General features: G+C 34.9%; 1 protein-coding gene across 9 annotated transcripts; it reads left to right on the top strand.

Moving 5' to 3' along the window:
- Positions 1 to 3,157: 3,157 nt before the first annotated feature.
- Positions 3,158 to 22,707, top strand: LOC131065230 (uncharacterized). 9 transcript variants are annotated; one of them, XM_059216647.1, is made up of 14 exons: positions 3,158 to 3,667; positions 4,681 to 4,859; positions 4,982 to 5,232; positions 5,342 to 5,447; positions 5,677 to 5,760; positions 6,008 to 6,124; positions 6,346 to 6,543; positions 6,741 to 6,857; positions 7,067 to 7,560; positions 7,776 to 7,875; positions 8,408 to 8,467; positions 8,626 to 8,718; positions 8,806 to 8,925; positions 20,042 to 21,467. In XM_059216647.1, exons 3-14 carry the CDS (start codon positions 5,159 to 5,161, stop codon positions 20,060 to 20,062), a joined length of 1,584 nt encoding a protein of 527 aa, XP_059072630.1. In that variant the 5' UTR covers positions 3,158 to 3,667; positions 4,681 to 4,859; positions 4,982 to 5,158; the 3' UTR covers positions 20,063 to 21,467. The 9 variants fall into 9 exon arrangements, with proteins under 9 accessions (XP_059072630.1, XP_057855673.2, XP_057855665.2 ...); XM_057999690.2 differs by lacking the exon at positions 20,042 to 21,467 and adding an exon at positions 21,890 to 22,707 and having other exon boundaries at positions 3,160 to 3,667; positions 5,345 to 5,447; XM_057999682.2 differs by lacking the exon at positions 20,042 to 21,467 and adding an exon at positions 21,890 to 22,707 and having other exon boundaries at positions 3,161 to 3,667.
- Positions 22,708 to 27,777: the final 5,070 nt, after the last annotated feature.

Below are 27,777 nucleotides of genomic sequence, written 5' to 3' on the forward strand. Positions count from 1 at the left end.
TGTCTAATTTTGATCCAGATTCAAAATAACAACTATGATTGTGAACTAGGACGAGAAACAACAAATATGAAGGTTTGCTTTGGACCATTATAGAACACTGACTCATAATCATTTAAGGAATGAACTAAATTCTCTTTTACAAATTTATCACTTGGGCATTAGTTTATTGCATTGAAGATAAACAATAAAAATGAATCCAAAATGAAGGGGCAAAAGTGTCAAGGATGCACTTTTTACCTTTACAATAATACATATGAGTATTAGTTCTATAATTTTTTGATTTTTCATGGTATGATGTATATTTTGTATATGTTGATAAGTGGAATCATTGAGCTTGTCCTTACTTTGAAATAAGGAGTCTATGCTTACTCCTTGGATAGATTATAGATACCATCTTTTTTTGGTCGATCCATCCATTATATATGCGATACAAATGATTACCACTATCACATACATAATGGATGGTTGGTTTGACCAATCATAAAAGGGATTTCATTAATATAAGGAGAACCCTTGCCTCCTCTAACTATTTGGTTTATCTATAAATTCTTATTAGCTAATAATTAGAAAGATTGACAACTTTGCAAGTGATTACCTTGAGCTCATTGACAAGCTTGTCTTGGTTCTTTTCCAATTATTATAGCTAGGTTAAATATTGAGAAATTTCTTGTAGATAAATTCATGCACATTTATCATGGTGAAATGTACATAGCCATGACAATTCCCATTTAGTTTTAGGACCATTTTTAGAGGATGCCTTTTTATGATTGCATGACACAAGACATGCTCTTGCACTAAGTTTTACTTCTTTAATTCTTGTCCACCCTCATTCACTACCACTTTCACACATTCCCATGAATGGATTTGATCTACCTTACATGCACCAATCCCTACACATTCACATCATTATTAGACCTGATCCATATACGCTTGGTCCCTACCTTGAAAATTACATCCCCTTGTCTTGAGTAATTTCATCAATGAACTTGATCAATCTTGCATGACGTAGATCTAACTTGAAATATATTTTTTATAATTCAAATTACCAACTCCCATTCTTTCCTCATAGTTATTTGGAGTTGAATTGGTACAAATTTGTGCAATGATTCATTATGTCTTGGTATTTAAAGGTATTCATTTGAGAATTAATTTATTATCCTACATCATTCAAATATCCCAAACAATTACAAGAATATTAATAGGAGCATTTGTATTTAGAGTATTAAAAAGAATTATAACATTGCAAGCTTTCATCCAAGAAATAAATAGTTAAAAATAAGGGGAACAAAATTTTGTGATACAATAGGGGTATCAAACAATCCATACTACACGCCTTCATGCCCAAAGTGTCACATCATGTAATGACACAATAATTTATGCACAATGCACATGTTGAAGACTTAAAACTACAATGGGATATAACACCATGATTAACATTAATTATGAGATATAGAGGAGAGTCATGGCTCCCAAGACAACTTATGAACTACTACAATTTGTCTACCAAGCCACTTTCCTAACATCCAATATTATAAGAATACAAGGTAATTCAACAAAAAAATAGACTTTAGGATCCAATCTATAAAAAAATTGGATTACAAAGCTTAATTTACATGATCGATATTTTAGAGTTACAATTTAGGTTCCATCTTGTAACACCTTGAACTTACAATTTGTGATGCAAATTGCAATTGTTGATCACTTCACTTATATGAAGACCTAACACTTACATCTCAATCTATAGGGTCCAATTTAAAATATAATCTTGTGAATTCCCTTGTCGAATTTGAGCCTCATCGATTGAGCAATTCATGCCTCAAATATTTATTTGGATTGAACATTTCAAACTTTGGGTTTTGATTTACCTATGTTAAAGCATAACACTCTTAGGCCAAATAATAATAAGCATCTTAGACTTTAGAGTTTGGAAGCATATGATGCCATTCAAAATATCACTCCAAGGTCGAGATTTAAAATCATAGAGAGCTCATACAATAAACATAATTTACAATATAAAAAGAAAAATACCTTGATGTTGCAATATGATATTTAAGACAAGGATTTAAAGACTTAGTATGCCTCCACACACAAAATAGCCAAGGTTTTTTTCAAATCTTTTTCTTCCACAAGTATAGCAATTCACCAAGCAATCAAATCCCTCTTCCAAACCAAACAATTACCCAAGTAAGAAGGTAAATAATTTTCCAAAAAAAGAGAAATGAATGAAAATAATCTCTTTTTCTTTTTCTTTTTTCTACCATTTCAATAACCTCTAAACCCTTTTGGGTTTTTCCTTTCATTTCTCACTAGCTTGCTAATTCACAAGTGGATATTACAATTAGATATTGTTATATTATATATTTTTCTACTTAAACTTATATTCTTATATCAAATATTTTCTACCTACACTTGATAGTTCCCAATCAAAATTCAACCTTAGAAAAATAGTAATATCTCTAATCATATGTAAATAGACAAGTGATTGTGTAAATAGGTTGGAGACGAGAAAAAAAAAGAAAAAAAGAAAGAAAGAAAGAAGAAAAAAAAGAAAGAAAAAGAGAGATTTCTAATAATGTCCAAGAGGTCAAAGCAATGTATGAGACCCAAGAGTAGCACAGAGACCCAAGAGTAGCACACAGACCTCCCATCAACAAAGCCTTTAAAGTTTAAAATCACCAAATTTGTTATAGTGAATTTTAATGATGAGGTTTGCAGTTTTGCCCAATCTTACCTCCTCAAATAAGATGCTTAAATTATCAACATTTAAGGTGTATTCATGGCTGACATGGATGCCATCATATGTTGAGCACTCCAAAACAACAGTACAAAACTGAAATTTGCAGTTTCCAACCTTACCTCAAACAATAAATTTAAATTATCAACTTTCAAGATATCTTCAAAACTGATATAAATATCGTTGTAAACTCAACACTCATGAAAGCAACACAAAACTAAAAATAAATGTCACAATAAATTTAAATTATCAACTTTCAAGATATCTTCAATATCTTCATAACTGATATAGATATTGTTTTAAATTCAAAGACTCGTGAAAGCAACAACACACAACTGAAAATAAATGTTTCCCTCACAAACTCCTATTTTTAAGGAAATTTGAAATGAAAAGCACCGACTAGAGTTAGAAGAACAAACAACAGCTTTGGAATTAAGACAGCGAAGGATTTGGTAAAGTGCAAAAGTGGCAAGATAAACACACAGTGAAAGACACAAGTTCTCGTCCGTAAAAGCATTGGCTTCCAATACGGTTTGATTTGATAACAGAACGGTAACTGGTTCTTCTTTGTACTTCTCCAAACAAATTTTAATTTACTGAAACAGAAACAGCCCTTCCAAAATCAAATTCTTGTGGAAAAAATAAACATGACCCACCTGAAACGTCAAGACAGTTTGACGTGGACAGAAAGTTGGGAATGGCCAATGCGAGCGTGAGCGCGAGTGGTGACAGGGCCTTCACATAAATATTGTCACACGTCACATATGAGATCCTCATCCAACTCCTCGTAAATTCAAACCGGTGTAAATGTACCTGATCCCAGTGCCCTGGCCTACTCCCACTCTCCAGGTCTGTTTCATTCAGTCCATCGATTTATAAAGGGATCCTGGATGTACAGCTGCACTCAATGAATCGCCTTCGCTTTCTGCACAGGTAAAGATCTTTCCTCTCATCTCGAGGTTCTTTAAAGCTTTACCTGTTGCTACACCAGTAGAGGTAAATGGAAACTAATTTGACTGAAAGTGCGTTCAGATTAGCCATTTTACATCGGAAAACAAATGTTTGCACAGTGTGTCCTTTTCTTTTTGCATATCTTTTTGCTCTTTAAAGTTTTACCAGTTACCACACCAGTAGAGGTAAATGGATCATATTTGACTGAAAGTGCGTTAATATTCCCCATTTTACATTAGAAAACAGATGTTTGCACAATGCGTTCTTTTGTTTTTGCCTATCTTTTTGCTCTTTAATGCTTTATCAGTTATTACACCAGTAAAGGTAAATGGAAACATACTTGACTGAAAGTGCGTTCAGATTAGGCGTTTTGCTCAAATACATCAGAAAACAAATGTGTGCGGAGTAAGTTCTTTTCTTTCTGCAAATATTTTTGAGTGACTCTGACAAAGAGGCTTGTATAGTTTGCCTAATTCGGAGAAGAATACGGTCTGGATATCTTGCAATATTTGAAGCTGTTGTTTTTCATATAGTCTGTCCAGACATTGCACATTTGACCGTATTTATTAATCAAGCGGTTGCTTTTTATCCGTAATATCACAAGACCGCCTGGAAAACAAGAGCATAAATTATGGCAATGGAGTTTATTTTGAATTCGTTTTAAGAAAATGGAAACAGAATCCGCGTAGCCATAGCTTTTCTGCAGAGATATCTGCAAAAACCGGGAAAGACATAAATGTATGAATTGTTTAGTTCAATCTGTATACGAAGGCAGTTTTACATATTGTTTTAACGAAACCAGGAATTTACGTGCCTTAAAAGAATCGAGTGTGGCCCTTGACATGCCTAAAGTTGGAAGAGCAGTGCAGCGCTTTTTTCTAATAGTTGTCCGTGAGATGATTCGCTTTACACCTGCCTGTGACTGTAAACTATTTATTTTTGTGTGTTTAGAAGCGAATAGGTAGCTCATTTGTTTATATGCTTATGTATGCAAGGCTTTCGGCGAATCTTTAGAGCACCGACGAGAGGATAGAAGGGGGAAAGGCTTTTTGTGATTTGCTTCAATGAAATTTACTTGGTAGAGGAAACTCTGCAGCCGACCATGGGCCCACAAGGGACGGCATCGGTAAGCTCCCGGCACGTGGGAGTGTATCTTGCCGTCGCAATTTGTCCTGTATACAGTTTCTTCCTTTTACTTAATTTGATTTCTGTTTTTGCTAGGAAGCTTTTGTAAAGATTGGAATAAAGAAGGTTTATGTTCGCAAAGAATGACTAGATTTTTGTGAATGCTTCTAGTTTGGTGTGCTTGCAACGGACATGCTCCTGCTCCAATGAGAAGTGTTCAGTCGAGGAAGCGGTATGGATAGCTTTGCTTATGCGGGGGAAATTTCTCGTCTGCAACGAAAATTAATGAAAATAGAGGAACTTTAGCTGCACTGAAGAGTAATTTATTCTAGGCCCAGTTCTTTGTAAATGCTCTGCAACAAAGCTGAAGTTTTTGATTCTGTGATGTACGGCTTGCCTAATACAGGGGCTATGGTGGATGGGTAAGAACTGAGAACCGGACTCCCTTTCATGTGTGGATTTGCTTAGTTTTCCTTCTATTTGCTTTTCAGTGTTTGACAGTTTTGCATCCCCCATTGTTGTTGTTGGTAGAAGCCTTGCTGGCAAGCATTCTCAAAGACGACAACGAAGATGCCATTTTGCGCATCAATTGATTCCACGTGATGAATTCCAAAATGAAAAACCAATTGATTCAGAGGCAAGTGGCTAAATTTATTGTTCAAGATGGTGGACTTTATATTTTACATCATTCATAGCATTATCATCCATGTATGTCATTGAAGATGTAGCGCGGTTAAGCGGATTAATAGTACGCAAAGCGCAGTAGATAGTGAGCGTTTTGGCTGGAACACATATATGCTCGTTTGTGGGTAAAATGGAGATTATTGATTTACAGAATCTTTTATATTTGTTTTTAATTAATTTAGGTTAGTGAACCTGATGTTGAATTGAAGCGAAGCAAGGATATCAGCGGGGATATTCATTGCTATCGTCATCAACTTGAAGATGATGTGAGTTATTTCTCTTTCCTCATTTGAAATTGGTTTTCTTCATTTGATTCTGAATTGTGGGTTGTTTCTAAGTTTGGATTTTAAGATCCACAGTTGCTTTTTGTTTTCTTAGATAAGTATCTGGAAAGTTCTAAGAAATAAGTATCAACTTTTGGAATCAGCAATCTATTTGTCAATTTGTTTTATTATCTTGATAACTTTCTGTGCATTGCTATACTTGTACAAATAAAGTATTCTATGGACTCAGGTTCAGGGACTGCAGAAGCAACTGCAAGAAGAGATTGATTTACATGCCACACTGGAATCTGCCATTGCACAGAAGGCTGGAGCTTTATCTAGTTTGCCTTGTGATCTACCAATTGATGTACACTTTTGTTTCTCTCTCTTGTTTTATGTTTTAATACTATTAATATGGCTAAGTGCAACATCAGTTTGTTTCCTGTTTTGTTTTTGACCGAAGAAGAATTTGGAACGGTTAACTTATTGTATTTATCATTTGATACATTATGATTTATTTCAATGTTTTAATTTTGGTTATTCTTTTCACATGGATGGTAGTTTGATTTGGTTTTCTGTAACATGTAGGCTCAAGAATTACTAGCCAGTATTGCCCTGTTGGAAGTTACCATTTCAAAACTTGAGGAAGAAACATTTGCTCTGCACCTCCAATTAAGCCAGGAACGCAACGAACGCCGTCTGGTAGAGTACAGGTTGAAGCAGTCATCGTCATCATCATCATCATCATCAATATCACCGCCCTCTTCAGACGAGTTGAAAAATCAGGTATCTTCGGCCTTGGATCTTGCCTTGGTCATCCTTTACCACATCACCAGTGGTTTTGCTTTCCATGTCTTATAGTTTTTGGTTACATTTTGCTCAGTAGTTTTCTATTGTTATTTCATAGTTAGTAAAACTGAATGCCCCTGAGGTGGATTTTGGCATTTGCAGATAACTAATCCTTGTACATCTATCTTTTGCAGCATCCATCTTCCTTGGGCTGTTCATCAGATGACAATTTCTTATTACAACATTCATCCGATTATCGTTCTTTTCTTGAGTCTTCAAGTTCAGAACCAAGTGCAGGTGCTATTAAAGAGGTAAATACTAAATACAAGCTTTGCTTTATTGGTACACTTGTCTTTACAATATGCATTGGGATTGAATTGCAAGGTCTTTTCTGTGGAAAGAAGAATCTATTGTAACGATTTTTTTTTTTGAGTTAAGAATAGAGATCAAGAATGCTGGATGCAGAAGTCAACAGACTTGAATTAGATTTTGCTCACTGTTATTTTCTTTCTTTCTACAGAAAACAGGAGAGTCAAGGAGAGCACGGAAGAATTTATTACGGAGTAATGGATTATGTAAATCTACAGTGCAGCACACTAATCAAGAAGCAAGCATGAAAGACCTCTGGAAAAATCCAAACCAACTTTCTGAACAAATGGTCCGATGTATGAAAGACATTTTTATTCATCTCACAGACCCTGTAATGGTTTCTTCTAAGTGTTCACCCACTGCAAGAATTCATTCACCAAGATCTCCATTAGGAGTTAATGCTGCTTCCTCCCTATCATCATTCTCAGAGTCATCATCTGTTTTGTCATTTGCAAAAAGTCCACCAGGGGATTTTCATATCAAGGAGGAAGTCTTGGGGACAGAAAATAGTTTTGATCCTTACAGCACACATGGGAAGCTGAATTGGGCAGACATTGGAAGATATAGCTTAGTAAAGGAGGTTTCATGGATGTCTGTGGGCAAACAACAACTTGAATATGCTGCTGGCGTTCTACGCAAATTCAGGTTTCATCATATTTCCCTCTTCGTATCCATTGACTTTCTTTCAATATTAGTATCTGCTGAATGTCTTGTTTAAATAAGACATGGATCACTGACAGAAAGAAGTTGCTTTGTCTATATTTGAAAACAGAATAAACTACGCATTAAGTTGCTGACCTATAAATGTTCCACAGGTTGATATAAACTGTATCTGATATTTTGATAATTTTTATATGCAGATTGTTAGTTGAACAATTAGCAAAAGTTGATCCGGGCTGCATGACTTACGACGAGAAACTTGCATTCTGGATCAATATCTACAATGCTTTGATGATGCATGTATGCCTAATATCAATGGTTTGCAAGTTTGCTCAATAATTTTTTAAGTAGCAAATGGGTTTGGAGCTTGCATATTTCATGATTGAACAGTTCTTGTCTTTTAAATTGAATTATATGTCTTTATGTTGTTTAATTAACTTCATATCCCCCCTTTTGTTTTAAGTGTCTCTATTTTTGGTTGGGTTTTTTGGCTGAGGGAGTAGGGTAGTGTCTCTCGTAAGTACCCTGAACCTGGTTGTACTCAAAATTCTTGATCACATTTTTAGGTAATCGTGTGTTGTTGGCATCGCAAAGAAATTAGTATCATTTATAATACGGTTTGAGAATGAATGCTTTCAAATATACAAATTTAAAAATTGCACTTTACATGTTTGAAGCAAAACCTGTTTATCATTATCTATGTAAAGTTTGCTGTGGTTGATCAGCTTATGTTTTATAAATCTACCATGTCTTTTCATAGGAAATTTAGATCTTACAAAATATTTGAAGAGCATATCTTAATTCGAAAGGTTGACTAATATATTTTAATCAGGCTTATCTTGCTTATGGAGTTCCAAGAAATGGATTGAAGCTTTTCTCACTCATGCAGAAGGTGAAACTATTAACTTACATTTCTTAGTTGTCGCAATGTCAAGATTCTCATAGGAACTCAATGTCAAGATTCTCATAGGAACTCTATGACATATATTTTTTTTTGCAGAACTAGGTCACGTTGTGATAATAACAATAAATCTTCTGCTTGATTTATAGGCAGCATACACAGTAGGGGGCTATTCTTTCAATGCAGTGGACATTGAGCATGTAATATTGAAAATGAAACCTCCTATGCACCGCCCACAGATTGTAAGTGATTTTATTGATATTCATCTGTAGATATTTCTTGATTTTTCTAAACCGCATAGTATCTAACAATATAAAGTGTCTATTCAGGCCTTGCTTTTGGCACTTCACAAGTGCAAAATCTCAGAAGAACATAGTAAATATGTAATTGAGCACTCGGAGCCCCTTGTTATGTTTGCTCTGAGCTGTGGAGTTTATTCTTCTCCGGCGGTAAGAGGCTATTCTTATTGTGTTTATAAGAAAATAAGACGTAGAAAGCAGTTTAAAGGTTGACCGAATGTTTAAATCTTTGTTTGCTTATAATTAGATAAGTACCGTAATGTGCTGGACAGAGTAGAACAAGAAAGTATTTTTACAGTCAATTCAATTACATTTCTGTGCAAAATTGAAGTAGGGAGTGATTTCAAGGCTCCGAAGTCTTGTAAAAAGTGACGGGGGTGAAACTAAAAGAACAGAAATACATTATTGCAGGGTTAAGCAATCTCTAAGTTGGAAGTGTATTGAAGCCTGCATGAATGAAACTCCTCTTATTTGCACTTAGTGTGACATAGGAACTGAAGTAAGGAAACATAAAAGGAGACATTATTATAAGGTCATGTTCTTACAATTGTAATAAAAGGTAAGAAGTGACTTTGATCCTTGTGAGGGATAGTACTTATTAATCTTAAATACTTATAGAAAAGTAAGGCTGTGAACAAATGTAACAAGAGAATATGCATTCATACACAGCCATCATTAACAATGAACAAGCATCCATACACAGCCATCGTTAAAAATGAACAAGCATTCATACACAAGAGAATATGCATTCATACACAGCCATCATTAAGAATGATGCAAAAATTTGGAGATCGGTTCATTCCTTCTGTTGTAATAAGTGAACAGTTATAGTCCATGAGCATATGATGTTTTTCTGAAGTTCCATTTCAGCGCCCTGTAAATAATAGGAATCTTGAGGTGATGTTTTAGAACTGAATCGGCATTGTAATTTAGATTCAACATGGTTTTTTCTATAACAAAAAATTGAAATAATGTTCATTGAAAGAAAAACTAGCAGTTACATTGCCATTCTTTTAAGGTTTTCAATAACAAATGTTAAAGATGTTGAACTTCCGTTTACAAAGATATAATGCTATAATTTAAGGAACTTGATTTGCCTACTCATTTCCCTGATTTTGTGGATTTCACATATCTAGAAAGAAAGGTTGGAAAAGTTACCAAGATTTCCAAACTTTTGTTTAATTCAGTATTATTCCCTTATCTCTTACGATTGTTGGATTCCTTCAGCTTGTTTAACTATAAATATGTTTGGCGGCAGCAGTCATCCATCAACACTTAAATGTCCAATACATCTTGTTTTCTATTGTTGTTAAAGCCTTACTGAATTCCATCAGTCAGTGAAATATTCTACATATACCTTATCGAAAACGTGCCTTAATATAATGCTGTTTTTTTAAACCATGAATCTGGTAATTGTGCCTTGTGAATTGTTATTTTTTTCTTGTTTACTAAATTTCAATTCCTGGTATTTTGTATTATTTGATAATTATTGTTCTGAAGATTTTGTTTATGTATTTTTTCTTATAGTGTAACTGTAAATAGTTATAATTCAGCACAGATTATGGTTTTCTTTTTGAAGCTTTCCTGAATTATGGTATCGAACATATGTGATGAATGGCTCATCACATTCTCCTATATCAAGTTTTTTCTTCCTGGTATAAGCTGTTTTCTCAGTGTCTTCTTACTGGCATTTGGCTTTGTTTTGTCATAGGTTTGTGACTGATTTTTTTTATTTGATTTTGCTTTGCCAGCCCAAATCCAGGCATTATAGCAGAAGTTTTCATGAAATATGTGGTTGAACATATGATCAATGGTTGATCACACATTCTCCTATATTAAGTTCTTCTCTGCCTTATAAATGGTGTTCTCACACCCAATAGAAGGCACCTGGCAAATCATCAGCAGTTACTGAAACCCAACTATTTTGTAACCGTTCTTGATGTAGCCATCCTCCTTGTGAAATGTACTATATACATCTTGTATGCGGGAAAAGTGGGGCGATGAAACTTAAAATGTGAAAATTATGTTAAAAAAGGCTTGTCCACACACCCACAGGACTTCTTGGTGCAAGTTATGGAGTCATGAAGAATGACTCAACTTCCCAAGGATGGTTCCATGGTTCTCTATCTCACAAGGTCCCTCAAGCCAATGCCTTTGCTCTCAGATCACTGAGCAAAGTGGCTTAGGGATGACAAATGCAAGAACGAGGGATGCCTATGATTGATTTAGTTATGAAAATGCATCCTATCTATGCATGATTCTACAAATGCAATAAACTAGATTATAAGATGACAAGATTAGTAGCAATACTATCCTAACATGATATACTAGTGAATGATTTAAGCTAATGATAAAGGAAATAGTCTAAAATGCTTATTAGATTTATTCCTATAACAAAGAGAAGCTAGATGTGTTAATAAAATTGAACATAAATGAGATACTAAAGCTTGCATGGATCCTTAAAATGGAGGAATGAGAGATCTATTTATGGTGAAAATAGGGCAATGGATGGTCAAGATCGAAAGGGTTAATCTAGGGTCAAGTTTGAAAGTTGTCAATCCATGTTTTCAATTTTCACCAATGAAATGGTGACAATTGTCAACATAAGGTTGGTTGAGAGGAGAGGTAAGAAGCATTAAATGCTTGAGAAGACCTCATGGTTACCCTAGGAGGTAAGGGTTAAGGTTAGGTTAGGGTTATGAATTGGATAAAGCTTTTACCCAAGGGGTAAACTCTTGTGCAAAGGTTAAAGGAATAACCATGGTCAAAGCAATAAATGCTTGATGAGACCCTTGGGTTAGATGGAGGTTAAGTTAGTCAAAAAATTTCTAACCATGCTACTAAGGGTTAGTTAACCATTAATGGTTTGAAGACTTTGGGGACAAATTTGTAAGAGTCCTTCCAAATTTCGGGGCATTCAACAAGTTATAAAGGCTTTAATGCCTTTTGAAGACTTTACTCCAAATTTGAGAAGTGACCTCCTCAAATTTAGGGAAAGGGGATAATGGATGGGTTTGGGGTTAATTGATTAGGATTAGATGGATTCTAGAAGAAATTAGGAATAGGGTTTAGGAGGCAAGTGGGAGACGTAGGAAAATGCAAGTGGGTGAGGGAAAATAGAATTAATTAAAATAAATTACTTTATTTCAATTTGGTTTCAAGTTGGGAAATTGAATAAATTAGATTTATTCAATTTGGGGTAAACTATTAATTAAATTAATGTTAATTTAATTAAAAGGTAAGAAGAAGGGTTTTAATTAAATAAAATGATTTATTCAGTTAAATGACATAAAGGGCTTAAGTGAATTTAACTAAATAAATTGAATAATTTACTTAATTAAATAGAGGAATAAGAATAAAATGAACATTAAATATTCATTTAGGAATATGGTCATTTTTATACGTCTACACATCTATACCATTTGTTTTGGTAACGAGAGTCATTGCAGAGTCATAGCAGAGGCATGGCTAGAGGAAGATACATAGTCATGCATCTCTTGCTACGGATTAGCACAAATTTTTGTTTTCTATTATCTTTCTTACATGTCATTCTTAGATTGTTATTACTGACTCATTGTTATCATTACTAACTTATACAATATCTCTAGATTCATGTAGTTTAAAGTGTTGTCCCTGGATACACCCTAAGATCCAGATAAAAATTATTTTTGAGTCTGCAGTCTTATTAACCTTTGGATTTAATGAAATCAAAGTGCAAACCATTTGACGGATTGCAAGAAATCTTTTCTTCCACTTCTGCTTGTAACAACATGAAATCCTCATGCATCTCCAGAGCTAGCACTAAGGTATTTTGATACCATGCATTGCTCTTGAGGCCTTCAGACATTCAAACTTATGGAAAAGTTATCTATGGTTAAACTTTGAGGTCAAAGAAAGAAGCCTCTAAAACCAGTTCCCTCTATTTGTGTAGCCTCATGAACTCCTTAAAAAAATGACAAGTCTTTTGCTTGTGGTGTTTGTCCATTTAAGCTATCTCAAAGTCATGCCAATTCTTGATTCTCCTTTGCTGCTCCTAAATGCCATCCAATTATTGTGAGATATTGCTTGGGTATAAATTGCCTTTTTCAGTTCTTGTCTGTCCTACAACCTTGTAAGCCAATCATATAAGCCAGTGTTGTCACCGTACCTGTGTTTAAAGTAATTATAATTGTAGATGTTGGTCTTCATGGAGATTCATATGACTCCATCCGATGGAAGATATTTGATTTGGAGTGGACACACTTAGACAATGGTTAATTTTCCCTCTGGCTACATTAGCGAAGACCTCCCAAGTGGAACTGCCCTCCTATTTGGAAAACTGAGTCTTATTCAAAGTCTATTGGAATTGTATGTTTGCCAGAAAGGTCCAATAATTGAATGGCTTCATTGTAAAATATAGGAACATACAATGCTTCAACCCTTGTTCAAAGATTAAAGTTTCTTTTCTGAGGTCTACCTATTCCTGCTTTTGATTTTGTCAACTACTACTCACAACATTCATTTGTAGAAGGGAATTTATTTTGGATAGAAACATCCTAATCCCTAAAGTTATGTTGATCTTGAGGGCTAACTTGATCAAATTAAAGCCAATCCCCAAATTTGAAGCTGCTTATGGTCCTACAAAGATAAATTTTACGTAACCTGGATGGTTTAGACAGAACCATCTTTTTGTTTCCCTGAGTTAGATATCAAAACACTGTTATACTATGCAAACTGAATCTTTGATTTCTTCATTCAGAAGCAAGGCTTATATGGTCTATCCATCAATTCCAATCATTCAGAAAGGGGTTATGCCCAAGCTAGTTCCAAGATATATTGAAGTTGTGTCAACATGGGTCCATATCCAATATATGAGGGAGGGTGGATGGAGAGGATTTGAAGTTCTACCAGTAGAGTGTTTGCCATGATACATTATGGTCAAAAAGCTAGCATTTTTCTTCCTTTTGCAATCTTTTAATCTCACAAACCCTGCTTTCACACTTTATTTTACAAATTTCATTAAAGTTGCGAACACTTCTCTGGTCATATATGTGATCTATTTGTTGAGCTTTAGGATTTTTTCTTGTGAATGTGGGTGCTGAAATAATTGTCGTTTGAAATTATTATGTACTTATTATGGCCTTTGTCTAATTTTGTTTTCAAACAAATACCAATTTGTAGCAAATCTTGTACTTTATTACTTGCTTAAGTATTTGCTCTTGTGAAGAGAAGAATTGTTATTGCTGCATTTAAATGGCCCAATAGGTTGCTTCCATTTTCAATTGTTAACTAATTTTTGATTGTGCAAATTTTTAAGTGCTGGCTAAACCAAAAGATTGAATAATGTTGGTGGGTAGGGTTTACTTTGTTTCTTTTGAGGCATAAGCAAGATAATAAGGTGGTTGAATACAGAGCTTCTTTTAGCATGTCAATTAAAAGGAACAAAGACTAATAGAAGAAGTGTATCAATTTAAGTAAATTTTTTCTAAGAGCCCAAGGGTGTGTCGGCTGAGAGGGTAGTAAAGTGAGATCCAATTGTTGCTAGATTAGTCTCTCACCAACATTTGTCTTTATATAATCAGTCACTAATAGAAACAAATAAGGTAAGAAAATAACTTCAATCTTAGTTAGATGCCTAGCGCTTTGGCATGTGGTTCTCATGTTGTTATTGTGCTTAAGAAAGATGGCTTGCAGAGGACGTTCATTGACTATAGGGTCTTGTATAACATAAGCTCTAAGAACAGGTACTGTCTTCTATATATTGTTTATTTATTGGAACGACTCCCACGGGCTAAGTACTTTACGGAGTTGGATTTGAAATCCAGGCATGATCCAAAATGGATCAGACAAGTTAATGAAGTAAGCTAACATTGACACTAGTCACATTTCTGGAGACTTTTCAATGACAAGATGCTCATAAGACTCATTTCCTTAAGTCAAATATTAGAAACAAACTTACAGGGAACTTAGCATGTGAGAACAGAAAGATAAAGTCACTTGAGTGATTTGGATGCTCACGGAACTGATGTCATGATGAAACACGCATTTTTGATGTATTTAACAATAGCAGAAAATGGCGAATGTGCTAGTTAAGAATTTAAGCAAGTAAGCCGGTTTTGTCTGTAGCCAAAACTATCTCATACAGGATAAAATGATTGACTCTGTGAGAACAAAGGAAGTTGGGACATGTGGGTTTCTGTCTTTTGGCATTTTGAAGACTTTAGAGCTTCCCTTCAAATCTCTCTTGTAACTCATGGGATATGTTACCCCCAAGGGGACATTTTAAGTTTTTTTTTTTCAGTTGTAATTGGCTGATATCTACTTAGTTGCTACAACCAAGTAGTCTTATTCAAGTTGAAGTGTAATTGGTAAGGGTAGAGAGAAGTAGCACAAATGTATGGGTCTTTGGTCATATTTTTGAATGAATAAGATGATCATGAAGCCCTCTAGAAGGCAGTAAACCTTTGTAAAGCTCAAGGAGATGGTGGCATGAGGAGGAGAACCCTTTCAGTTTTGGAGTTTTCTCCCAATTTGGGTATCTGCAGGTAAGAGGCTTTGTGGATTCCATTTTGCACTTGGTATTTTTCTTATACTGCGTATATATTTTTCCTTTATGTATGTTTGCACTTGAAACAACAAAGTTAAGTAAAAAAAGTGGTTCTTTTTCTTTAGCATTTCAATGTAAGGAACACCTTAATCAGTCAAAATGCCGAGTGAATAAGAAGGGTTTGTGTTAGTGAGTTAAGTAGTGGAATATCCACACTAATTTTGGATCAAAGTATAATCATCTAAGAATCAAGGAGGGTAATTTATGGAAAGTTATAGTGAAGGTGAGACAAGGTTTGTATAAGTGACTTGTACTTAATATTTAGTTATATAATGCTCTAACTGCTTTTATGACATATTCAGACCATTTGGAGTTTTTTGATCTTGGGTGATATAATGGTTTTTGGTAAAAGTTATGATGAACATTTAATGCATTTGATACAAATAGTTTAAAGTTGATTGGTTGGATACAAATAGTTTAAAGTTGATCTAGAAAAAGTGGAAGCCATATTGAAGTGATCCAAGATTTTCATTGTGATTGTCAATATTATTTTATGAAATCATATTCAACAATAGCAATGCTTCATATTCCATAATGGTTATCGGTAAGTCCTTTATATGGGGTAGAATTCAACAAAAGGCATTTGTTTAGTTGAAGTAAAAGATTAGCAAGCCACAGGTTTTGGCAGTACTTAGCTTACAACTACTGTTTTAGGTGGAAACAAATGTTAATGATTATCATTCAGATGAAGATCAGAATTTTCCCTGTAGCTTTCATATGTTCTATACCTTGGCCGCTCACATCTGAAACAAGTTCCAGAAAATCGTTTCATCCTCTTCTGTACCTTTTGCTTCCTCTTGAAGGATATGTTCCTCCTCTCTATGTGTGTTTGTGATCATGAAAGTTCTTGCTTATCTGTCATGACCATGTCCTCTTGTAGCATTTGGCTGATTTCTTCCTCTTAAAGATTTATCTCTTCTCATGTTTTCGTTTTGTTGCCTCCTTGATAACTTTTCTTTGGCTTTCAATGCAAATTGAGAAGCCTATTCTATGATGTGCAATCTCACCATGTTCAATTCATCATGAGTCAACACATTAATATATCTTGCCACTTTTTCTCAATCTCTTTCATGGTTACCTGACCATATTGTGTGTAGAACTCTTTTGTGTAATCTTTTATGTGCAGCCCCCTTTGTTTCAAATTTCTCAATTTCTTCACCAATCCAAGCTTATAGTCAACAGATAAAAAATTGCCTTCAACTTGTTAACCAATAGATCCCAATAGGTGTTTTTTCCTTTACCCTTTCTATTTCATGTAATCTGAACTTCCTTCTACCACAGAGTTGCATGTATTTTCAGGTTGGTCTAAGCCAACTTTACTCTTCTTGGGTTGGTTACGTGTATCAAACTCTATTCTTCAATTTCTGTAAGCCAATCAACTACGTTTTTGGTATTCAAACTACTTGAGAGGGAAGGAATGCTCATTTTTGTTTCTCTTCCACCTCATGGAATAGCTCTTATGAGCTTATCCTCTCCTTCATCCAACAGTGGTTTCTCTTGTAATGTCTAGCTCCAATATCATCTATTATCATTTCTTTATATCTTTCTCAATACTCATGTCATCTTTTAGTGAAAACCTCTTCTTTGGTCTTCAAATTTATTCAATCTCACGTGTGCATTTATTATCAGGCCTTCCACTTTGTCTAATCTCCCTGCCACATTGACAAATCCTACCCTACCTTTGCTTAGCACTCTTCTAAGAGACTTGCTCACAACAAAAGTCACAAACTTATCACTGTTGTAATATTTTATTAGTAATTGCAATCCTACATAGGCAGGTATTCCTATTCAATTGGGCTTGCAACTGAGCTATAATGCCACTTAATGTGGTGAAGGTTAAAGAGCCAAATTAATTGCGGTCTTGTTGTTACAGCTAAAATCTAGACTTAATACAAATATTCCTGATGTACTACGATGCAACAAAATTCTATTCTTTTAATTTAGATTTAAAAACACAAAGGAACCATGAGCAACAACACATAGTTGAAAATTTATGACAGGCCTTCAAAAACTTGCATCATTCACTTGATCTCTCTCTACAAACTTGAACTGAGTTTTTCTAACCCTGCTCTTTGAGCTTTCAATTCCTGTTATAAAAGTAACTAGAAAACCAATGAATTGATTGGTTGTTCTTGACCCCTGACCTTCGGTATTCTCCAGCTATTCACTTTTCTTTTGGATGCTGATTGCCCTATGCTCAGGATGCTCCTGCACCATATACCTTTTTCCTCAATTATAATTGTCTTCTCATTTCCTTCTACTATTGTGTTCTGCATATGGATTCCACCTAGACAAAAATCGTGTAACCTTTTTTTTTTCTCAGCAGTAATTTCCTACCTTGGAATTGGTTGTCCCAATTAGAATTAGATCTTTATTTTCTAAATTCATTTCAATTAGCTTCTTTAGATTTAGAATCCACGCGTCCTTTTTTCAGGAAGTGAAACTTGTGATTTTTTATTTTATCAGAATTTTTTCTTGAAGAGCATATTAGTGCATTATTTATATCATATTCTACATTCAGATCAAGATAAAGTGACCACTTTGTCATTTTCATATTAAGATGTCTTGAAATTGAACTATTAGGCAGGTTAGTGTGACATAATAAATTGCTTTGTAAATTAGTACACAATTATTATGAACCCAGCCAGGATACTATGGCACCAATTTCTTTGAAATATCTATGTTGGCCCTCTAACTTGGGTCCTATGAGGAATTACTCATTACATAATCATCTAAAGGAAGATGGACGTTAGACAGATCCACACAATATAGGCCCTACAACCTATATGCTTCTAGTGTATTGATCTAATTTTCTATACATTGCAGATAAATTTTTTTTTTATCATCATGCATAATGTATTTTTTTTTTCTAGTTGGCAAAATTTTATAAAGTTTGAAATTTGCTGTGGTAGCCTCTGTACTACACAGCCTTTCTTTCTATATCCATAATCTCTTGATGCATCATAATGCATGCCTTATTCTAATTCTAGCATCATAAATAGATAACAAAGTATGTCTGTTCATGTTTTAGGAGCACACTATGTTGCCAAATCTGTCATGTTATGGTGATGGAGACACATATTCCAAACTCGTGAGAATGAATTTCACTGTTCCACATGATAGCTGGTTTGCATGTTTTATGTCCATATATTTTAAAAGCCTAACCTTGATTTGTGTCTTAACTCCTAAAATTATTGGAGTGTTATTTCCACATCTGATTCTGACATATTGTGTTAGTATTATGTTGATACACAGAAATTTGTATCATCCCCTCTATTTTGTGTTGATTGTATTGTGTGTAGTTTGTTATATCATGGCAACACGTTTTTTAATCATCGTCTCTATTTTATTGTTGGATTGGCTCTGTTAACATCATCCTCTGTATTTTATGTTGGATTGGTGGATTTTCTCTTTTAAAGACATTATTTCTATATTTTATGTTGGATTGGCTCTACTAATGTTCATCCTCTCTATTCTGTGTTGGATTGGCTCTACTAATCTGAGCATACCCAGATTCTTTCCTCAAATATATGCTTCTGATAATTTCTGCATATTATTCTATCACAACTCATATATCTATCTTAATGGTAAACAGATTTCTTCAATTTAGATCCTTCTCTGTTGGTTGAGAGATGCACTTTATACCATGGTTCTTTCTTGTACTTGCTCTGCTGTGTGCTTGCTAAGTGCATTTTTCTTGCAAGAATAAAATTTACTTTTATTTTTTAACATGTAGCGAATTGTACTATTTATTACTATTTTGGGCAAGACATTTTCTTTTTCCATGCTTCTGATAAGTTCTACATATTATGTTAGTGCAACACATACATCTAGTTAAAGGGTAAATGATATTTTATCAATTTAGACACTTATTTGATGGTTGAGAGGTGCACTTTGTACTAGGGTTCTTTCTTGTAATCTGTGTTGTCTGCTTCCTATGTGCATTGAATTGATGCTACCCAAATTTGCATTTGTTATATTTGTAGGGTTGCCCTAGGTTCTTGTTTTGTCCATCATTTATAACCAATCTGAGATCTTTTTCAATAGCCCCCCTTTAAAAATTGTGCTTTGTGTTGTGTTTTATACCCCTTTCAATTCTTGCCACGTGTCTCAAGTGTCAAAATTTTCAAGTTTGAGGGCTTGAGGTCAATATGCTGACCCATACAGAACTTTGGAACTCTGGTGCAATTGTGTTGTTTTTGCAAATTGCTCCAACACCTCTACTTTGTGCTGGCATTATACAACTAAACCTTGGACCCTCTGTGCAGAGGTGCTTTTTTGTAAGTTGCTTTCCAACCTCTGCTTCCTACTACCTTCATCGAAGCCAGACATTCAGAACTTTCATGCAACCACGCAGTTTTTGCAAATTGCTTTTCAAACTCTGGATATCATGCCTCCTTGCCTGTGGGCTTTCTAACACCTAATGTAAAACACCATTTGCTTTCTGTCCTCCTGTCTCCACTCCTTTCCTGTGCATGCAAATTGCATTTCAACCTCCACCTACCTTTGCAGATCTTGCAGAGCTTCAGACCTTTTCCATAGTGTTCTAAAAATTGCAAACTATGCCCCTACTCCAGTTTCTGCTAGGCACTAGTTCTGTGGACATTTGCACTCCCCATGCAATTTGTAAATGCCAATTTTATCTTCACTGTTTGAATTGAAGTCATCATCTGCTTCCAGGCAGGTACAAGAACCCCATGAATGGTTTTATATGGAGGTGATTGGATTTGGGAAGACATTCAAATGCCTGCTGCTATGGGTGGACCACAGGAGCATGGTTCATGTACAGAGCATATGGTTGTTGATGGAATAGGTGTAGATTTAAGTGCAAAGCAATGTGAACATGATGCAAACAATATGGGTGACCTTCAAAATTGTAAAACATTCATTTGACTCTGCTCTTGTTGCTGGCGATGGATTATGATACATATACATGTAATATGATGAAAAAGATTGTTGGCTGATTTTTGAGCCATTCATGTAGGGGTAACCTAGTATGTATTCTAGGGCATCAAATGATGCAATTTTCTATTTTGCTAAGAGCTGAAAGTGTCTAGGCTGAGTTGTAAGAATGTATAATTCAACAAGATGAATGTAAGATCAACGACTCCATGATCAGTGGTGTATTTTTAGAAAATTTCATGAGTAATGTTATGAAGTATTCTTAACCACATTTGCTGGCATGATTGTATTCAGGCCCCAGGGGTAGTGTAGGGCAACACTATAAAAGGTTGCAAAGCTTTTGTAACTTGTTTTTCCTCATTGCAAATAGAATATATCTGATTGATAATGGATCTTTGACGTAAATTAATCATGTGGGATTCTTGATCTGTCAGATCTACATGCATATGTAGGTCTTGGTCTATTTTTGGTTCACATTAGTGCTCTCAGTCTCTCTTGCAGGTATTGATTCTGTTGCCCACTAGAGTAGGCACTGGTCTTGATGGTGATATTACAACAAATAACCGACATTCAAACATATTTTACTTATCATGTCCTGTCAATGAACTCAAGGAACAACTCCCTTGGCCTAGCATAACCTAAAGTAGAAGAAGAGGTTACACACTCTTATGCAATAGCCCAAGTTGTCCTTTGCCTGATCATATGTGCTGCCTGAGTCTTAAGTTGACCTTCCGGAGGCTTGGATTAGGTGTCATCAGGGTTTTGAGAGCGTACAGCTCTTGAGAGCCAACACATTGAGATTGAGAGATGCACTTAATTACCAGGGTTCATTCTTGGATTTGCTCTGCTGTCTGCTTGCTCCATGCATTCTTGCAACAATAGAATTATTTTGTAATTTTTCAACATATAATGAATTATATTAATAAATTATTATTATCTTGAATAAGACAATTCCTTTTCCAGTTTGCCTTCAAGTCTGAGATAGGGGAAGTCCATGGAGCTTTGCATTGAAGTTTGATCCTCAACCATGCCTAAGAGAATCCATTTTGTTAAAGTCACCTGTGGATTGAACCTAGCCTTGACAACACCCTGTCCCAACTGCACTGGAACTGAACTGGATCGAACCCAGCCCTAACTGCACCCAGCCAGAACTGAATTGTGGTGGGTTCTCTCTGAGAGCAGTTTCTCACCATCTAGGCTCTGGCTTTGTGGGCATTACTTTATTTGTTTTCCAGAGCAAGTTAAAATAAACAGTGTAGGCAGTTACATTTTGTTAAGTAAAAATAATGTGCTAAAATTTAAACTCTTGTTACTGTTAAAATCCCTTATGCTTATCCTATATGACTTTGGTCTTGTGTGATTTCTAACTCTATTGGAATGAGTGCAATAAAGTATTGCATGTGTGGCAGCCGTGTACTGTGGTTGAAGTGTCAGGTTACAGGCTCAGCTAAGCCTAGCAATATAGTTTATATGATTAAGCTTCCCAATAGAATTGCTAAATTCCTGGAGCTTTGCTCATCTTTTTTTCATCTTATTTATATCTAATTTTTCATGCATTGTTAATATTATCAGAGCTAATAGAATTTTTTTCTTCCATCTCTCATTGCATTGTCATCTTAATTACAGGTGAGAGTATTCACAGCGGAAAGAGTTCATGAAGAACTACAAGATGCATTATATGATTATGTTCGTGCTTCTGTTGGCTTAAGTGCGAAGGGGAAGTTACTTGTGCCAAAGCTGCTGCATAGTTTTACAAAGGGGATGATTGAAGAGAATGAACTAGTAGACTGGATATGCCAGTTCCTTCTTCCATCACAGACAGCTGTGGTGCAAGATTGTATTGCACAAAGAAAATGGCTTCTTGGTGCTCGCAATTTTGCTGTCATACCGTTTGACTTAAGATTCCGCTACCTATTCTTGCCTGAAAACAGGACTTGAGATGCACTCATACGCCTTTTGTTTATTGTTTTCTGCCTAACCTTCTTCCAAGTGTTAATCCCGCAGCATCAATTATACTCAAAGTGACTAAAATATTTGTTGCAAACAAAGTGGTGATTAACTGTACCAAAAGATATCAATCTCATGTTTTGACTTTGTGTGATTCTTCAGCAAGTTAGAGATAGCAATTATGCCACAAGGAGCAGCAATGAAACAAATGGGAGAATTAGCTTCTTGATGTGTGATCAAAAGAACGATATGAGTGCCACTAATGGTTATATGTATCAACCTAAGATGTGGCTATTTGTACAAATTATGTATCTGTGTAGTTTATGTCTGCAGATGTTTGTGTAATCCTCTGTACCCTGTTCTTTTCGAGAGCCTGTTCTTGGATGGGGAACGGCATGGTGAGGTACTGTCAAAATATTCTCATTTTGCAAGCAGTATACCACCATGTATACATATGTACATACAAATAAAAAATAGCAGATCATTTTTATTCCCCACACCTTATCTGGACATTTAGAAGTTATTGCACAACCAGAAGGGATCTATAACTCGAGTAATAAATCCAGTCTACATTGGTTGCCATTAACCTATTACGGTTATTAGTGGGCACCAATTATATTTCAAATTTCAAAAATCCATTCACCCCTTGTCGTAATGGCTTTCATTGTTGTGGTAATGGACGGTTTATCCTATTTTGTAAGATTTTATGTCAATGCTAAAAATCAGAGTAAACAAAAATCATATTTCAATAATCAGTATACATTTGACACAGAGATTGACTAGCTTTGAGTAATAAAAATGGGGTTTTCACAGTCCACGAGACTAAGATGAATTTTCCTGGAAAAACTGTGTTTTGTTTGACTAGCATTTTTGGAATGCTCTTGGAAAAACTGTGTTTTGTTTGACAAGCATTTTAAAACTTTAAGATCAAACTATCGTGCACACGACCGAGTAAGGCCACTCAGAGACATCCATTTCCCAGGCATATGCCCCCTAAGCACTTTTATAAGTGAAGCACTCAAAACCTGGACCTCTAAATGTTGGAAAAGAGACAGTTAACCATCATTGATTGATGACGATTTGACCAAAAAAAAAGTAGAGGTTTACATTCCATGTTTTCAGTTACATTTTTTGTTTACTGTCTGAGGAAAAGGAGACAACTATCAATCAAATTCATGAAACAATCTTAGTCTGTTATCTTTCTCTACATGTTCAATCACTTTGAAGAAAAGCATTTTACATTGCAGGTAGGATTTTTTGAGAAATTTTACAGCCTAGTAGTTGTTTGTTACGCCACTTAGGAAATAAATAAATAAATGTCTAATATTGCGAGACGCTGGAAACTTCTTGTGATGGCAGTAGAAATATTTGAATTGGAGGTTCTACATTAAGCAAACACGAGAGAATTAAGTTCAAGGCACAAAGAGCCCGCTCTCTATCAAAACTGGGATCTTAAGGTCAAATTTGATGGTTGTATGACAGTTTTAATTTTTTTAAACTGTAGAATATAATTAATTTTCTGTTGAAGACACTGTCTGTAGCAGTGTTGATCTGTGACAGGTCACCGAAAATTCGAAAATGTCTTAAGACAGTCAATAAATGCTTTTCCTTCCGTGCCGTAGAATGCGAAGAGGAACGTTTATCGATGACCATCGTGAAAATTGGACTGTTAAATTTATTAAATTTGGTTGGTATTCCGTGCTTTCTTTTTCTTTTGCTCTCCAGTTTTACGAGAATTGGCTATGAAGTCTAGGGTCAATCCATCTACGTATATTATATATAATCTTTACTTATTGATTCCGACAAGAATACTAATACTTCAGTTAGGTTTATTAGCAGGTAACAATGAATCATGGAGATTATATATATATATAGGTAACAATGAATCATGGAGATTATATATATATGTTATTTTATTGGATAATAGTGTGATGTAAGTTGTGAAATCTTTTAATTTTTGCATTTTCACTTTTGATTTGGCTTAGTGGTGGAGAACTTGTGCTCTTGAAAGAGAGGTCACAAGTTCAAATCCCACAAGGGGGTAAGGTATGTACGCCTCGTTTGTGGCGCAGTTAGGTACCTTCCGCAAGGAGTACAAGGTAGTTCCATACTGCTCTAACCCATCTCTGGCATTGTGGACTATAAAAGCCCCTTTCCCTTCCCTTTCGTCTAAAAAAGTTGATAATGTAAGCTTATTTTTCAAGTCACTTTTTTAATTCTATTTATTGTCTTATTCGATCAAAAATATTATTTCTTATTTAAAGAGTTGTGGGCCCTATTTGGGCTTTTGCCAATTTTGAAATATTATTTTATGTTGGGTTTGTGGTTGTGTACGTGCTTGCATTTGCCTCCTTGAATGATGTTGAAGTCTTTATAAATGGAAATCCTAAATCCTTAAATTCTCATTCTCACGTGTTAGTTTGATGGGATTTTATTGCCATATTACCTCTCGCCCCCTTCCCTTCCAAAATGGTCTTCTTCCTTCATTGGCCTCTTTGTTTCCTTGGTGACTTAGCAGGAGCCTTTGAAGGTATAGAATAATTGTGAGCTTCATGTTGGGTGAGTGTTTGACTATCACCATCTTTAACAAGCTAGAATTATGGTGATGGTTTGGTATAAGTGTTTGCATGGTGCTCATTTGAGTTTCAGGATATTCCATACTCTTGTCTTAGGTATCGGTGTTAGGAGGTGTCCTACATACTTGTGTTTCCCTTGTGTATGTCAAAATCTCAAGGTGGTCCATGTTTTTGTATCAGGTATTAGTGCTAGGAGATGTTTGACATTCTTGTGTTCACGTTGTATATGTTAAGTTTTAAAGTGGTCCAAGTTCTTGTACTAAGAATTATTGTAAGGAGGTGTTTGACATATTGTGTTTTCCTTGCATATGTTGAAGTTTCAAGGTTGTTCATGTTCTTGTACAAGGTATTGGCTTTAGGAGATGCTTGCATATTTGTGTTTGCCTTGCACATGTTGGAATTTTAGGGCGATCCCTGTTTTTGTACTTGGTATTAGTGTTAGGGGATGTTTGACATACTTGTGTTTGCCTTTTTTATGTTGCTCTTGTCCCACTTTTGATGTCTAAGGAAGGTTCAATATATGATATCGGGCTTGACAAAGATCAAATGGAATGATATGTGTATTTTGGTGCCCAATACAAAAAATGCCCTATTCTTGTTGGATTGTAGGGATGGTAGATCCTCTCTTCTTAGTTTGGTGTATTTGAAAGATGTTGCATATTGTTTTTTATCAAGATCGATGGGTCTATTTTATTGTCTCTTTTATTAGTCCGTTAACCCTTTATTTCTTCTGAATTGTATAACTTTCACATAGAAACTTCAATACTTTCCTAAGTTTAAGACTATTTGATAAGTACTAAATGTATTTACTCATGGATGTTAGATATAATACACATGCATGATTATTAATGAAAATGTGATGAAATGGTCATTATTATGAGTGTTTCTAGAGACTAACATGTTGCAACAAAAATGGTCAAAGATATCATGTGGATTTTTTGTAGCCGAGTAACTGGAAAAGTAGGAAGTATTCCTGTAGTCGAGTAGCATAGGTTGCAATAATAAGCATTGCAAGTGCTAAGGTGTCAACCAAAGTAGCAACATGAGACTCCTAGCAACAACAAACGTCTTTAGCACCTAGAATACTTCTATCATAACCATCATTAATTATTTATGTTGCATTCTCATCTTAGTTTTTAAGTCCATCTTTATGATTGATGCGGTATCTTATTATTACTCTGCTTTATGTTGTGTCTCTTAGTTAAATAATCCTCTCCCCATATATTAGGAATGAGTGATAGACCAATTAGAGTATGTTAGAGTCAAGTAAAGTTTATAAATGCAATGTAGAAGATCATCCGATGAACGACCATTTTGTAATTTTCCTTTGTTTTCTTAGTAATATACAATTTATGTATTTGATCATCTTCATGAATGAGCATATGAGAGTTCTTGGCATAGTAACTTCATTCAACTGTTAACTTAAGTGAGTACACATGCTTAGGTTAGGGCCCACTTGAGATAAGGTGCCACTTAGTAGTTCATTTTTAGCATTTCTGTAAGTTAGTTTGTTAATTAGTTTATATGGTTCCATACTTTATCATTACTACAACAATTGGTTAAAATGCATTGTGGATGCAACAAATTGTTATTCACTCTTTACTATTTCCAACAAATTGTTATTCAGTCTTTACTATTTCTGATTATCATTTTCAGCTATGGTTATTATTTACTTATGATTAAAATTTAGTAGAATTGTATTTTCTTTTCAATAAGTTTCTAAGTTACTTAACTCTTAGACAATAACACAACTTAGGAATCTCATAGTGAACACATAGTATTGTCTCCATCTCAAGTTTACAAATCTGGTTGATAATTTAATGTACCCTATGTTAGTTGATGGTTGCTTAGTATAGGATGATCTCAAACCCCTAAGTTGCATAGCTAATCCATTTAACTTGAATCATTAGTTAGTATATGAAACCATACATTTTTGACATCGTTGTTGGGGATGGTGCCAAACCATGAGAGTATTCGGGTTTTCTAAAATCATTTCATGCTTTCATAGAAGTAGAAATTCTTGTTTTTTAGTATCTAGGATCACTAGAGCTTGATCAAACACCAATTTTTTTTAATAACATGCAAACAAGATGGATAGTGGACTACACTTGTTGTATGTAGAGGCACATGGACTAGTTTGAAGAATTCCTTCTTGGAAGTATTACTATAGAAACCAATCCAACCATTGTGGTAGAAATACATCAAGCTGACCAATCCCCACCATCAACTCCATTCCATTCTAGCTCTAGTTCTCTATTTGTAAGTTCCCCATCATCTAAAGAATCTCATCCTACCATGGGGGACTTAGGGGGTGCAAACCAAGATAATGACATTCCACTATCCTATCATAGACCAAGAAAACAATATTGCATTAAAAGACATACCACCTTCAATCCTTCCTAACTTTCATGGGATAATGATAGAGGACCCATACACCTTCCTTTTTGAGTTTGATGTCCTTTGTAGGAGTTATCATTATACCTCAAATGCTCATGTATTCAAGCTATTTCCTACCACCCTTATGGATTTGGCTTGAAGATAGTTCATGGGACTTGGGATAGATCTAATGGACAATTGGGCTACCACGAAGGAGAATTTCGTGAAGAAATACAAGGACTATTGCAAAGGAGGTGACGTAAGAGGAGATGATATTTTTAGAATGAGCTAATGGGAAGATGAACCTTTAGAGGACTATGTTGAAAGATTCCTATTCTATTTGCATAAGTCTAAGCAAATGGTTAACAAATGATTCTCTGAAGTTAATATTACTATAGGGAGCCAATAAAGTATGATTGGATGCATTGGATTGGATCATGAGATATCTATCAAGTTCCCTAAGATAATGTTTGTCAACTTGGCAGGAACTATTTAAGGGCTATAATAAAAAATACCCACAACTTAAGGACCATAACCTCTAAAACAAATACTGGAGTCTCAAGGATGGAACTGAACAATTTGCAAAAGGATATGAAGCAAGTTATTCTCATCCAT

Source organism: Cryptomeria japonica, chromosome 2 (assembly GCF_030272615.1).
Source record: "Cryptomeria japonica chromosome 2, Sugi_1.0, whole genome shotgun sequence".
NCBI classification, from domain to species: domain Eukaryota; kingdom Viridiplantae; phylum Streptophyta; class Pinopsida; order Cupressales; family Cupressaceae; genus Cryptomeria; species Cryptomeria japonica.